Source organism: Chiloscyllium punctatum, chromosome 40, assembly GCF_047496795.1.
Source record: "Chiloscyllium punctatum isolate Juve2018m chromosome 40, sChiPun1.3, whole genome shotgun sequence".
In the NCBI taxonomy this organism is placed as follows: domain Eukaryota; kingdom Metazoa; phylum Chordata; class Chondrichthyes; order Orectolobiformes; family Hemiscylliidae; genus Chiloscyllium; species Chiloscyllium punctatum.
This window is the reverse complement of record NC_092778.1, coordinates 56191012-56205282: the sequence shown is the minus strand read 5'-3', so window position 1 is coordinate 56205282 and position 14271 is coordinate 56191012. Positions and strand designations below refer to the sequence as shown.

At 41.8% G+C, this 14271-nt stretch overlaps 1 protein-coding gene across 2 annotated transcripts; it reads right to left on the bottom strand.

Annotated features, from left to right (window-relative positions):
• Positions 1 to 4077: 4077 nt before the first annotated feature.
• On the bottom strand, positions 4078 to 14230 carry LOC140464640 (uncharacterized). 2 transcript variants are annotated; one of them, XR_011954956.1, is made up of 3 exons: positions 13462 to 14230; positions 8148 to 8731; positions 4078 to 4567 (listed from the first exon to the last, which is right to left on the bottom strand). XR_011954956.1 is itself a non-coding variant. In XM_072559985.1 (2 exons), exons 1-2 carry the CDS (start codon positions 14228 to 14230, stop codon positions 8259 to 8261), a joined length of 1242 nt encoding a protein of 413 aa, XP_072416086.1. In that variant the 3' UTR covers positions 4581 to 8258. The 2 variants fall into 2 exon arrangements, 1 of the variants encoding a protein (XP_072416086.1); XM_072559985.1 differs by lacking the exon at positions 4078 to 4567 and having other exon boundaries at positions 4581 to 8731.
• Between the last annotated feature and the right edge of the window lie 41 nt (positions 14231 to 14271).

Here is a 14271-nt window from a genome sequence, read left to right as displayed (position 1 = left end):
TGATTTCTTTAGTCCTGTAATTTCCCCTTTAGTATAATTTCGATTAGTTCAGCTTTTTGCTACTCAATCCCGAATATTAAAATAAGGGTTCAGGGCTTTTATGGTGCAGTGGTAGTGTCTGAAACTTTGGCCTTCCTATCCTGAAGGTGCATTACAATATTATCTGATTAGGTTGTTTTGTTTTGAAAAGTAAAGGTTTTCAGTTTCCATCTCGTTGACTGCCTTGGACACAATTTGTGGGTGGATGGGGGTTGACAGTTCGCACTAGCTGGACTGTCAGTTTAGAGGCTTACCGAATAATGAGCCAGATGAGGGTCAGGATTTCAAATCCCACACTAGTTTGAAAGATCTATAAGTTATGGTGTGCATTATCATCCCAGTTAGATGTTTTTATTTAATTTTGATCAGCTTCCTTTATCACTTTACCTTCAACTTTTTGATTTTTTTGTTACGTTTCACAACTGATGCCATCTAATCCATTTTGTAGTTTTATTTTGAAAAGATTAGCGCTCTTGTAGTGCAGAGGTAGTGTCCCTACCTGGCACAGAGATGTCTCATAATGTGTCCAAAAAGATTCATTAAAAATACTACTATATAGAAGAGTCATCCAGAGTAATGATGGGCTTCATGGTGTGTGGTTGATTGAAAGTAAATTCTAACTAGAAAGTCTGGACATTGTCTAAAAGCACTTAACAAGTACAACACCAAAACACTTCAAATTCCTACTGCTTTCTCTAATTTTGAACATTATATCAAAGAATAATTGGAGGCAGAAAAGGCAACATTTTAATACCAAATTGGTAAGCTTAGCTAATCCTCCTTATATAAGAATCAGTATGAACTCCCCAGCATTGAAATAGTGTGATGAAATATTGTTTGTGTATCTGGATTGATGTACTGTAACAACCCTCGAGAAGCTCAGTACCATCCAGAATGAAGTAGTTTGGACGATCAACAGGCCATTCACCAATGTGAAGAAATATTCTTGTCAAAAGTCCTAGGCAATGACCATCTCCACTAAGAAGAATGTTCTATCAATCTACCCTTGACATTCAATGGCATTTCTATTGCTAAATCTCACTATCAATGTCCTGTGATTGAGACTGAATTAGACCAGCCACATACATATTATAGGCTCAAGAGCAGGTCACAACCCAGGAATCCTGCAGTATCTCACCTTCTGACTCCCCAAAACCTGTCAATCATCAACATGTCAGGATCGTGATGGAAAACTTCCTCCTTACCTTTAAGTTCCAACAACACTCAAGAAGTGTCACACCATTCAGGACAAAGCAGCCTATTTGACTGGCACTACAATCACTGTTGGTGGGTCAAAATTCTGGAACCTCTTTTTCTTAAGATGCGCATGTATAAGCAAGTGAAAGCTGCTTTAATTTTTATTTTGTGTTAATTTATTCATTTCTGGGGAGCGAAAGCTGTACTTTCTCTTGTTCTTTTGTGGGTGTCACTGACTGAGCCAGCATGTATTGCCTTGACTGGGTGATGGTGAGCTGTCTTGTTGAACCATTGCAGTCCATGAGGTGTTGGACCACCCATAGTGCTATCAGGCAGGGAGTTCCAGAATTTTGACCCAGCGACAATGAAGGAACGGCAATATATTTCCAAGTCAGGACGGTGAGTGGCTTGAAGGGGAACTCCATGTATCATTACTCTTACCCTTCTAAGTAGTAGAGTTCATGACTTTGGAATGTGCTGTCAAACGAGCTTTGGTGAGATGCATCTGATAGATGGTACATACCGCTGTCTTTGTGCTTCAGTGGTGGAGGGAGTGAATGTTGAAGTTGGTGATTTGAGGTGCTTCTCAAATAGGGTGCTCTGTTTTATTTAAATGATAACCGGAAAAAATAGAAAAAAAAAAATTCTGAGAGTTGTGTGGATCTCCTGGAGGACTGATTCCAATCCTGGCCGTTGGAAAAATCCATAACTTTATGAAATTAATCTTGTTTTATTAATGAAAAGCTTATATTGTTTAAGACATACCTTAAATGCTTCTGATATTAGACGTTTCCTATTGGTAAAAGGGGGTGGGGTTATGGACGTGGATTTCAAAAATAAATCACAAGAACAGCTTGTCGTTATTTCTGGTGAAATCATAGTCCATGTGGACTCCAAAATGTAACAAAAATCTACTGGAAGTATCTTAATACAGTAGAGTAATTGCTCACTGCAATCATTAAGTACAAAATACAAATTTATTCATAAACACAGCAAATACTATGGACACTGGAAATCTGAAATGAAAACAGAAAATTAAATACTCAGCAGGTCAGGCAGCTTCTACAGATGATTAAAGTGGTTTACATTCCAATTACCACAGATTGCCTCTGATCTGCTGAATATTTCCAGCACTTTCTGTTCTCATTTCTTACAGTGCACACTGCCCATCCTTTCATCAAACAGGAACTATGAGATTCGCCTCAATCTAAAATTATGTCGTAACTACATCAACGTCATGCTTATTCAAGCATTTTTCTGTAATCCTGTTGGTATGTAAATTATACTTATTGGTCTAACTATGAGTAAAAGGTCACCTGATGTACGTCATTTCAGAGTCACTGTCACGCGAAACAAAAGAAGCCATACTCTACCTAACTACATTACATAACTACTTATATTTTCCAGGTTGAATTTGTTTTCCTCTATTCTTCTTAAACTGTTCACATCCACTAAGAATGATTTCCTCTGAGTGCCACTTCAGTTGAAACTTGTCCAATAGATGATGTGATTGAATTGATATTCTGTCCCTCCTTCACATCAGAGAACTTCTGACTGACATTTCCCCTATGGCACAATAGCTACATTCCTCAAGAGAAGAACCTTTGATGCTCAATGCAGTTACCAATGACAAGATCTTCAAGACCAGGCAACAATGCTACCTGCAGTAAATGAGACATTTATTGGTTAAAGCAAGTTCCAGGAACTGTTAGATAGTGTCCAGCGATGGACTAACTTCAGGAGCACCCAAATGTTCATATAACAAATAGAAGTAGATGAATGGGGTTAATTGGTTGTCTGGATAGGTACAACGGGACAACAGTGGGAAGTATTGTAACACCTCACTAATTCTGAACCAGATGATCTGGGTTCAAGTCCCACCCACCCTGGAGGCGTGTTATAATATGTTCAAACAGATGCATTAACGATAATTTAAAGATGGGACAAGTGAGTGGAAGAAACAATAAGACTGAATAGTTAATAAATCTGATCTCCAAAGCAAGCTGGCTCCAGTCTTACTGACTGGTTTGGATCCAGGCCGATACTAAACTTAGATACTAGGATCACAATTCAGGATTAATATATGTTCACAGCTACTTGTCAATGTTATGCGGCCCATTTGTTTCAATGGTCTGAGCATCCAGCCAATGCTAACCACACCATTGACTGATTGGATGCATTAGCAGAGGGCTGGTTTCATGAAAGGCAAATATCATTTAAAGCTCTCCTGCTTCTTATAAAGGAAAGGTACATTGAGGCTGAAGTAGATACCAACAGTTATACAGGAAGTGAATCTGACCTAGAGATATTGAATATTGGGGTAACATTTGAGAGTTCACACAATGAGTTTTCTGGACACTGCACTGGAGACTTGTTGGAGAGAGTGGGAAAAGGAGAGCTGTCATGTATCTGCAAGGAGTCAAGAGGCCCTGAAGGCAAATGCTGATAAAGCAGTTGGAGCAAATAACTATACGTGCCAGTTTTAGCCAGATAGACCTTAAAATCTGGATGCAGTACCACAAATAGTCCAATGATGAATGGTCATGGTGAGTGAAGGAATCTTTCACTGCCACATCTAGTCAACTACAGCGTAAACCTCACTGTTCACCATATCTCAATGACTGACTTCCCAATAATGAAACAGGACACATACATGACATTCAGATGGTGCATTGCAATCTCATGTGTAGGCTGGGATCCTGTTGAAAATGTGTTGCTGGAAAAGCGCAGCAGGTCAGGCAGCATCCAAGGAACAGGACAATCGACATTTCGGGCATCAGCCCTTCTTCAGGAAACCTGAATCCTTCAGGGATCCTGTTGGCCAAGCCAGTGACACCCAAATCCAGTGAATAAATAATAAAGACCCGCAGCAATGTGGTTAACTCTTAACTGCCTTCTGGGCAATTAGAGTTCAGCCATAAGTGTTAGCATAGCCATTGACATCAACATCCCATGAACTAATATTTAAAAAAAAGAACATCTCCACATTTATACAACACGTTCAATGTAATAGAACATCTCAAGGCACTTTACAGGAGCATTATCAAACAAAATTTGACATTGAGCCACTTAAGGAGCTTTTAGGACAGACTATCAAATACTTGGGTCAAAATAGTAGGTTTTACGGATGGTCTTCAAGGTGGAAAAAGAGACGGGCAGGGGGGTTGGTGGGATGGCTAGCTGAAAGCACAATGGAACATTAAACAACAATTTAACCATCAAGATGGCATCAACCAAAACATCTCTTCATCTGACCTGTGGAGTGTTTCCAGCATTTTCTGTTTCTTTCAGATTTCCAGCAGCCTTTTACTTTCTTCATTTTGAATCCACCCTAATTTTTGTGTACAAATTAAAGTAATTTTTAGAATGCTTGTTGCAGTAATTGCAGGCGAGGTCAGTGTTAAAACACAACAGTTTGAATCACTGATTCAATTCCTTAGCTTGGTTCTCAATTATTCTAACTGTAGATGGCTGGTACAAACTTTAAAAGAGAACACAACATTAAAGTGATACAATTTATAAAAATAAAAGGTCTCCTTCAAGATACTTTCAACTGTTTTATTATAACACCAGAAATTTAGTCTTTGCCATATCCATCACAAAATAATTAAAGCCTCTCAAATGGAAGGCTATCTCACATGAAATGCGTTACAATGTAATTGAACTAAAGCAGAGTTAAATCTGGAAGCTAAACTCTTACTTTCTCTTTGAAATGCTAAAAGAAATAATACTAATTAATATTTGGGAAATAAAGTATGATTCCTTAGGCCTTCAAAATGCTTGAATCCTAAATAAGTGTCAACTGAAAATTCAAGTGCTTTCCCCTGCAATGTATTTACAAACATTACATCATCTTTGACTAAAGAACACAGTCCTGAATTGTGGCTTGCAGTCTCCCAGATCTGCCCCACCTGCTGTGTATTTCCAGTGTTTTCTCTATTTATTCCAATATGTTTAATATGTTTTTCTTCCTTTCCTTTGTTGAACTTTCATTTAAGTTCATTAAATCGTTTAGAACTGAAGAAACACGTTTCTTTCTCTCCGCTGCCAATACTTTCCTGAATTCACTGAACCTGTTGCAAAATTGGGATGTTCTGATGTTAAAAAATGATTCAGTATGTACTGATCATTTGTACTAAAAGTCAAGGAATACAAAGCAGACCAACACTGCCACGACTGCATAAACAGTTATAAAATCAAGTTTCCATGAGGTTAATTGCTCAACAAAAGAGACAGGTCAAGATAATTATTAGCCTGGACCAAAAGAGACATCTCAGTCTGAGCTAGGAATACCAATGCATGTGATTTGTGGTATGTCTTAGTGATATGTTGTCCTTGGAAAAGAGAAGGTTGAGGGGAAACCTGATTTAAGTGTACAAAACTATGAAGGACAAGACAGGGTCAATAGGAATAATCTTTTCCTTTTAGTGGAGAGGTCAGTTACCAGGGGCAGTTTAGAGGGGAGATTTAAGGAGAAATGTTTTTCACCTAGAAGCTAGTGAGTGTCTGGAATCTGCCTGAAAGGGTGGGAGAGGCAGAAACCATCACAACATTTGAGAGGTATTTAGAAAAACGCCATTGCATCCAACGCTCTGGGCAAAGTGCTGCAAAATGAGATTAGGACAGATAGGTGTTTAATGACCTGGTACAAACATTGAGTCATAGAGATGTACAGCACGAAAACAAACCCATAGATCCAACTCATCAGCACTGAGCAGATATCGTAAACTGATTCGCACCATTTGCCACCATTTGCCCCATATCCATTTGAATCCTTCCTATTCATGTAACCATCCAAATTGCTCTTAAAGGTTGTTATTGTACCCACTTGCATCATTTCATCTGGCAGTTCATTCCCTACATGCATCACCTTCTGTATAAAAATGTTGCCCCTCAGGTCCCTTTTAAATCTTTCCAATCTCATCTTAAACCTATCCCCTAGCCTTGGTATTCATAGAGTCATAGAGATTTACAGCACGGAAACAGACCCTTCGGTCCAACCCGTCCATGCTAACCAGATATCTCAACCCAACCTAGTCCCACCTGCCAGCACCTGGCCCATATCCCTCCAAACCCTTCCTATTCATATGTTGCAATTGTATCAGCCTCCACCACTTCTGGCAGCTCATTCCATACACGTACCATCCTCTGCGTGAAAAGGTTGCCCCTTAGGTCTCTTTCATATCTTTCCCCTCTCACCCTAAACCTATGCCCTCTAATTCTGGACTCCCCGACCCCAGGGAAATTACTTCGCCTATTTATCCTATCCATTCCCCTCATAATTTTGTAAACCTCTATAAGGTCACCCCTCAGCCTCTGACGCTCCAGGGAAAACAGCCCCAGCCTGTTCAGCCTCTCCCGAGAGCTCAAATCCTCCAACCCTGGCAACGTCCTTGTTAATCTTTTCTGAAACCTTTCAAGTTTCACAACATCTTTCCGATAGGAAGGAGACCAGAATTCCATGCAATATTCCAACAGTGGCCTAACCAATGTCCTGTACAGCCACAACATGACCTCCCAACTCCTGTACTCAATACTCTGACCAATAAAGGAAAGCATACCAAATGCCTTCTTCACTATCCTATCTACCTGCGACTCCACTTTCAAGGAGCTATGAACCTGCACTCCAAGGTCTCTTTGTTCAGCAACACTCCCTAGGACCTCCTTTACCCTGGGAAAAAGACCTTGGCTATTCACCCTATCCATGCCTCTCATGATTTTACAAACTTCTAAAAAATTACCCCTCAGCCTCCAACACTCTAGGGAAAATAGCCTATACCTCAAACCCTCCAATTCCAGCTATATTCTTGTAAATCTTTTCTGAACCCTTGCAAGTTGAACAACATCTTTCCTATGGCAGGGAGACCAAAACTGAATGCAGTATTCTGAAAGTGGCTTCACCAATGTACTGTACAGCCGAAACGTGACATCTCAATTCCTATATGCAATACCCTGACCAATGAAGGCAAGCATTTCAAACACCACTTTCACTACACCTCTACTTGTGATTCCACTTGCAAGGAACTGTGAACCTGCACCCCCAAGGTCTCTTTGTTCAGCAACATGATGGGCTAAAGGGTCTCTTTCTGCTCAATGGGTCTATGACTGTCTCACAGGAATAACTGCTGAAAACAATTCTAAATTTAGATCAGAATGCTTATTTCTCAGTTGCCGATAGTTCTAATTTATCATAAATATAATTAAATTTTGCCAAAGTAATTTCAAAATGACATTAAAAATTTCGGTGGCTGAGTACAATCAGACTAATTATATGTAATTTGTTTGAGTGTGTATGGACAATAAACTTTTAAAGTTATTTCTTTAACAAACTACGTAAAAACTAGTCTACTGTGATGCTCATTACCATGGGCCCCACTAGTTTGAAGATTGTGTATTGAAATTGATCAAATAATTTAATTTTTAATACTTATTCATTCTCTTCTTTCTGCCTCCAACTCCAGGATGTTAACTATTTTAGAAAACAATCACATAGCTATTGTTCCCATAATGAAGACAATACTGTTTTCGATACTCTTTAAACTATGTTAAAAGTTGTTCACAATCACTGGCACTTAATTTAATCTGTGTTGTTACAAGTCATATTTAGCATATTTGTCACCAGTACACTATAGGAAGAAAGATCATCCAAAGTTAATATGTTGGAAATATGGAACTTTTTGAATTACTCAGCACCACACAGATATGTAGATCTGCAATTCACCCAAGATCAAAATAGCCCATGCAGACACAGCCCACAACACAAAATCTACACTATAATTGTTGTGTTATTTCTTTTCTTTTCATTGTTTAAGTGCAGACCGCATGAACACTTGACACTCTAATTATAATGTTTTCCTAAAATCCTTGTGATACCACTATAATGTAAACAGAACCAAGTGTTGAACACTTACTTTTGGAAGTCACTAGATAGGGATGTGCAGTCACCTAGAGAGGTACAACACTTGACCCAACCAAAGACGGAAATCAAAGAAGCAAAAATCCCCTGGCCTAACACAAACTGGTTACATGCCCAGTTTTGGCCGTTTGCAGGTTTTGCACCCAGTCCGTCGGCTTTGTGATAGTGAAGAGCCAGATCCCACAGTTTCTTCTTCATCTGGCTGTGTAAACGAGTCGGTCATCTCCATCATGCGAGAACGAGGTGGGTGCTGCAACAATGGAAGGAGAGCCTGGATATAATCTGCCAGCCTGTCCAAGGGTTGCCGGATGCCTGCAGCCAATTCTTGAAGGTCACTACGTAGCTCTCTCAATTCCTGCCTGATACCATGCAACTCCTTATTGCCATCCCCGAGTAATATATTGTGTTGCTCCTGGATGCCGAAGAATTCTTCATCCGAAATCTGCTTATGTAACCTCTTCCCTTGAGGCCGGAATGAACTTTGTTCTTGAAGGTTTGGTGGTGATGCAATGTCTGGTGAAGAATAATCCGCATCAAAATTTGGACTAATATCTTCCTGTTTCACTTTCACAGTGGTTTCTGTGGAGATGAAAAGATACTGTTCACCTAACATTCATACTGATGCTTTTCAGAGGTTGTCAGTTCACATGTCTGCTTGAAATTCATAAGCTTGCTCCAAAACGCAAGCCCAGGATTCAAGTGTTTAGTAAAGAATTACCCTCCCTCGGCCCAGATTCTGCTGCAGCAGGAGATCTAAAGGCATTTACCATTAGTCATAACTTGCTTGTGCTTGGTTAAAAACAATCACAAAATGACCAAAATGTAAGCAAAGGAATAAAAAAGCATCTTGGACCTGACTGAACAGCTGTTCTAGGATCCGAAGTAGGCCATTCAGCCCCTCAACATTGTTCCTCATTCAAATAGCATCACGGCTGATCTGATCATGGCCATAACTCCACCCTGATAGCCACTGACTCCCTTGATAGTCATAAATTTGTCTCAGCCTTCCAAACAATTAATGTTTCCCTTAAAGCATAGGAGGCTGAGGGATGACCTTTAGAGAGGTCTATAAAATCATGAGGGCCATAGATAAGGTGAATAACCATGGTCTTTTTCCCAGGTTAGGTGAATCCAAAACTAGAGTGCATAAGCTTAAGGTGAGAGGAGAAAGATTTAAAAGAGACCTGAGGGGCAACGTTTGCACACAGAGGGTGGTGCATGTATGGAATGAGCTGCCAGAGGAAGTGGTAGAACATTTAATTGGCACCTGGATGGGTATATGAATAGGAATGGTTCAGAGGTATTCAGGCCAATCACAGGAAAATGAGACGAGTTCAGTTTAGGAAACCTGGTCAGCATGGACTGTTTGGGCTGAAGGGCCTGTTTTCATACTGTATGACTCTACCTCCACCACTCTCTGAAGAGGAGACAGCTATGACTTGTGACCCTCTGTCTTCGGTGGCAGATTCCTTAGTTTTAAAATGTTCCTAGTTCTAGTTTCTGCAACAAGGAGACACATCCTTTCAGCTTATATCTTGTCAAGCCCTCTCGCAATCCCACCTGTATCAATAAGATCACCTTTCATTCTTCCAAACTCCTATGGCTATAGATCCAGCATGTAAGAACTTTCCCATAAAGCTAACCCTCACCCAACCCAAGAACCAGTTGAATGAACCATCTTTGAGTGCATCTCCTTGACCAATCAGAATGAAAGGCTGATGTGTGAACTGCCCGCGGACTGATAAGCAAGTGCAATCCCAGTGGCTAAAATTGATGTCAATTCAGGACTTTAAAAAGGAGAGTGAAGAATAGATTAATTTTTCATGCCTTTAAAATGGTGTTTACACTTGTAGTGATTTGACTGAATTTTCTAAGGCAAGTTCAGTTCACATCTACTCGGGAAACTCGGCAATTTGTTACTTGGCCATGATGAGGAAGAGGACAAGACCACTTTTTTTTCAGAACTTAACCATGGTTGGCACAACTCAACACAAGCTTCCAGATATTGACATTTGGCTTTCCATCTTCTGCTCACCTGAAGATGCCGTACATGGTTTGTAAGTATCACAGAACTCCATTAGCCTCACTGTTATTTTGACAGGAATATCTGGCTCAACATCTGTATTTGTTGAACAAAAATCAGGAAATAACATGATAACCCTGTGGAGATCGGAGAGGTGCTAAATGAATATTTCTCATCTGTTTTCACTCAGGAAGAGGAGAATATTGTAGAGGAGAAGAATGAGATATGGGATATTAGACTAGAAAGGATCGAGGTTAGTAAGGAAGAGGTATTATCAATTCTAGAAGGAGTGAAAGTAGACAAGTCCCCTGGGCTGAATGGGATTTATCTGAGGATTCTCTGGGAAGCTAGGGAGGAGATGTTGGAGCCTTTGGCCTTCATCTTTGAGTCGTCATTATCTACAGGTTTAGAACCAGAGGACTGCAAATGTTGTGCCCTTGTTCAAGAAGGACAGTAGAGACGACCAGGTAATTATAGACGTGTTTTGGAAAGGATTATAAGAGATAGGAATTATAATCATCTAGCAAGCAACAATTTGATTGCAGATAGTCAACATGGTTTCATCAAGGACAGGTCATGTCTCACAAACCTTACTGAATTTTTTTGAGAAGGTGACCAAGCATATGGATGAGGGTAGGGTAGCTGATATGGTGTACAAGGACTTCACTCAAGCCTTTGATAAGGTTCCACATGGTAGGCTGTTGGAGAAAATGCAGAGACATGGGATTGAGGGTGATTTAGCAGTTTGGATTAGGAACCGGCTTTCTGTAAGAAGGCAGCGAGTGGTGGTTAATGGAAAATATTCAGCCTGGATTCACTTTGGTAAGAATAACATGAAGGCAGAATACTTGGTCAGTGGAAAGATTCTTGGTAGTGTGGATGTGCAGAGAGATCTTGGAGTCCATGTACATAGATCCTTGAAAGTTGCCACCCAGGTTGATAGTGCTGTTAAGAAGGCATACGGTGTGTTAGGTTTTATTGGTAGAGAGATTGAGTTCCGGAGCCGTAATGTAATGCTGCTACTATACAAAACACTAGTGCGGCCGGACTTGGAATATTGTGTACAGTTCTAGTCGCCCCATTACAGGATGGATGTGGAAGCACTAGAAAAGCTGCAGAGGAGATTTACCAGGATGTTGCCTGGTCTGGAGGGAAGGTCTTATGAGGAAAGGCTGAGAGATGTGGGTCTGTTCTCATTGGAGAGTGTAAGGCTAAGGGATGTGATAGAGACATATGAGATGATCAGAGGATTAGATAGGGTAGTCTTTTTCCTAGGATGATGATGTAAGCTTGTACGAGGGGGCATAGCTACAAATTGAGGGGTGATAGATTTAAGGCAGATGTCAGAGGCAGGTTCTTTACTCAGAGGGTTGTAAGGGCAAGGAATGCCCTCCCTGCCAATGTAATTAACTCAGCCACTTTAGGGAGATTTAAACAATCCTTGGATAAGCACATGGATGATGATGGGATAGTGTAGGGGAATGGGCTTAGATTAGTTCACAGGTCAGTGCAACATCAAGGGCTGAAGGGCCTTTCTGCGCTCTATTGTTCTATGTAATAATATAATAATAGTATTCAGTATCCATCTGTCTCCATTAAAATATTCTTTCGTTATTCACGCCAGCATATTGGAGGCATGAGTAGAAAGGGGAAAATAAAAATGCATTGTTGGTGAAACTACACTTAGAGGTCACAGCTGTTCGTATTATATATTAATGATCTGGATGAAGGGACTGGGGAAATTCTAGCAAAGTTTGCAGATGATACGAAGTTAGGTGGACAGGCAGGTAGTACTGAGGAAGTGGAGAGGTTACAGAAGGATCTAGACAGTTTGGGAGAGTGGTCCAGGAAATGGCTGATGGAATTCAACGTGAACAAATGCGAGGTCTTGCACTTTGGCAAAAAGAATAAAAGCACAGACTACTTTCTAAACGGTGAGAAAATTCGTAAAGCCAAAGTACAAAGGGATCTGGGAATGCTAATCGAGGATTCTCTAAAGGTCAACATGCAGGTTGAGTCTGTGATTAAGAAAGCGAATGCAATGTTGTCACTTATCTCAAGAGGGTTGGAATATAAAAGCACCATTGTGCTACTGAGACTTTATAAAGCTCTGGTTAGGCCCCATTTGGAGTACTGTGTCCAGTTTTGGTCCCCACACCTCAGGAAAGACATACTGGCACTGGAACGTGTCCAGCGGAGATTCACACGGATGATCCCTGGAATGGTTGGTCTAACATATGAGGAACGGCTGAGGATCCTGGGATTGTATTCATTGGAGTTTAGAAGATTAAGGGGAGACTTAATAGAGACGTACAAGATAATACATGGCTTGGAAAGGGTGGATGCTAGGAAATTGTTTCCGTTAGGTGAGGAGACTAGGACCCGTGGACACAGCCTTAGAATTAGAGGGGGTAAATTCAGAACAGAAATGCGGAGACATTTCTTCAGCCAGAGAGTGGTGGGCCTGTGGAATTCATTGCCGCAGAATGCAGTGGAGGCCGGGACGCTAAACGTCTTCAAGGCAGAGATTGATAGATTCTTGTTGTCTCGAGGAATTAAGGGCTACGGGGAGAATGCGGGTAAGTGGAGTTGAAATGCCCATCAGCCATGATTGAATGGCGGAGTGGACTCGATGGGCCGAATGGCCTTACTTCCACTCCTATGTCTTATGGTCTTATTATCTACAGGGAAGTATATGAAATGAAAATGTGGTTAGATTTTGTATTAACTTGCTGTGGTTAAGGAGAAACAAGCTGGGAGGACTGAAGGATACAAAAATTAGTTTTTAAAAGCAACATTTACATTAATAGTGCAGCAAGTTACATACTTTGAGATAAAGCACAATAGGCTTGTACATGTAATTCCCCAGAAATTTCCATTTGAACTGGATCTGCAAAGCTGGGACCACTTGCATACTGTTCAGATACCAGTTGAGAAGTGAAGGCTAAGGCCAAGATGATGAGTTGTACAGAAAGCATCTGTTATGAGAAAATTGTGCTTGGTGTACAGGATTTAAAGAGGTGAGGGAAACTATCCTGCAAGCACTCAAGCAGAAGACGCGGAATACACAGAGCTGGGAAAACTGGGAAACCTTTGTGTGCACTGGGAATAAAACACATATTTCCAAGATTTGGACTGTCCTTTGTCTAACTCTGATGATTTCTCACTGCATTCTGTTCTGTAAAGGACTGGGCCACCAACAGACAGAGATTTTTCAGCTGATACTGATAATTGGTGGAGATTCAATGGAAGTGTCCATGAGCTTGGAAGTAGAGAGCCCACTCACCATCGAAGGTGTTGCCCGCTTGATAGTCGGGGGGTCGCTCCTGAGTACTGACCCGTGTAGCATTCTGGCCCACTGTGAACAGCAAGACTGGCGGCCACTGGACTCCGGATTGGTGGCTGAGCATTGGTGGCACCTGCCTGCCATGCCAAGCCACCTGGAGGGGCAGTGCCGGTGTCTTCGTCTGCTGGCTGGGAGCGGCGTGTCGGCTGCTGGCTATGCCCGTGCTGCCGTCCTGGCTGGCGCCGCTGGTACTGGGCTCAGCACCATCCTCGCCTCCGCTGGTGCCCCCGCCAGCTGGGTGGTGGTGACTGAGGGACACTGAGGTGGGCTTGTCCTCTTCCTCCTCCTCCTCCTCCTCCTGTCGCCGGGGCGGGGGTGTCCCAATGACGGCCCTCTCGCTCCGCAACGCCTCCTGTGCCAACTTGATCACCTTGTCCTTGGTGCGGTGGCACATATCGTACCATCTTTTCTTGATGTCGCCGATGTCCCTGGTGCACTTGGAGACGGCGTTGACCTTGGCCAGGATGGAGAGCCAGATCTTGTTCTTGGTCCCGGGGGGCAGTTTGGTCTCCCCTCTCCCAAAGAGTTGATCCTGGTGCAGTGTGACCTCCCGGATCAGGATCTCGGTCTCATCCTCGTTGAAGTTGAGTTTGCGGCGGCGGAACGCGTCCTCTTGTGCCATTGGGGCGCAGCAGCGGCGTAACTCCCGGGGAGCGGGTGCACGGACAACCCTCGTGCTCTGGCTGTTTATCCCCTGCCTTAAAAACATACATCTATAACCTGTTCCTGCAGGAAAACCAGGAAGCTTTA

Bases quoted from the DNA above. Each gene is read 5' to 3' on its own strand.
- LOC140464640 (XM_072559985.1), bottom strand. From the start codon at position 14,230: ATGTTTTTAAGGCAGGGGATAAACAGCCAGAGCACGAGGGTTGTCCGT. The intron at 8,732-13,461 runs GTGAGTGGGCTC...TCATCTCCACAG, and splicing joins AGCGGGCAACACCTTCGATG to AAACCACTGTGAAAGTGAAA.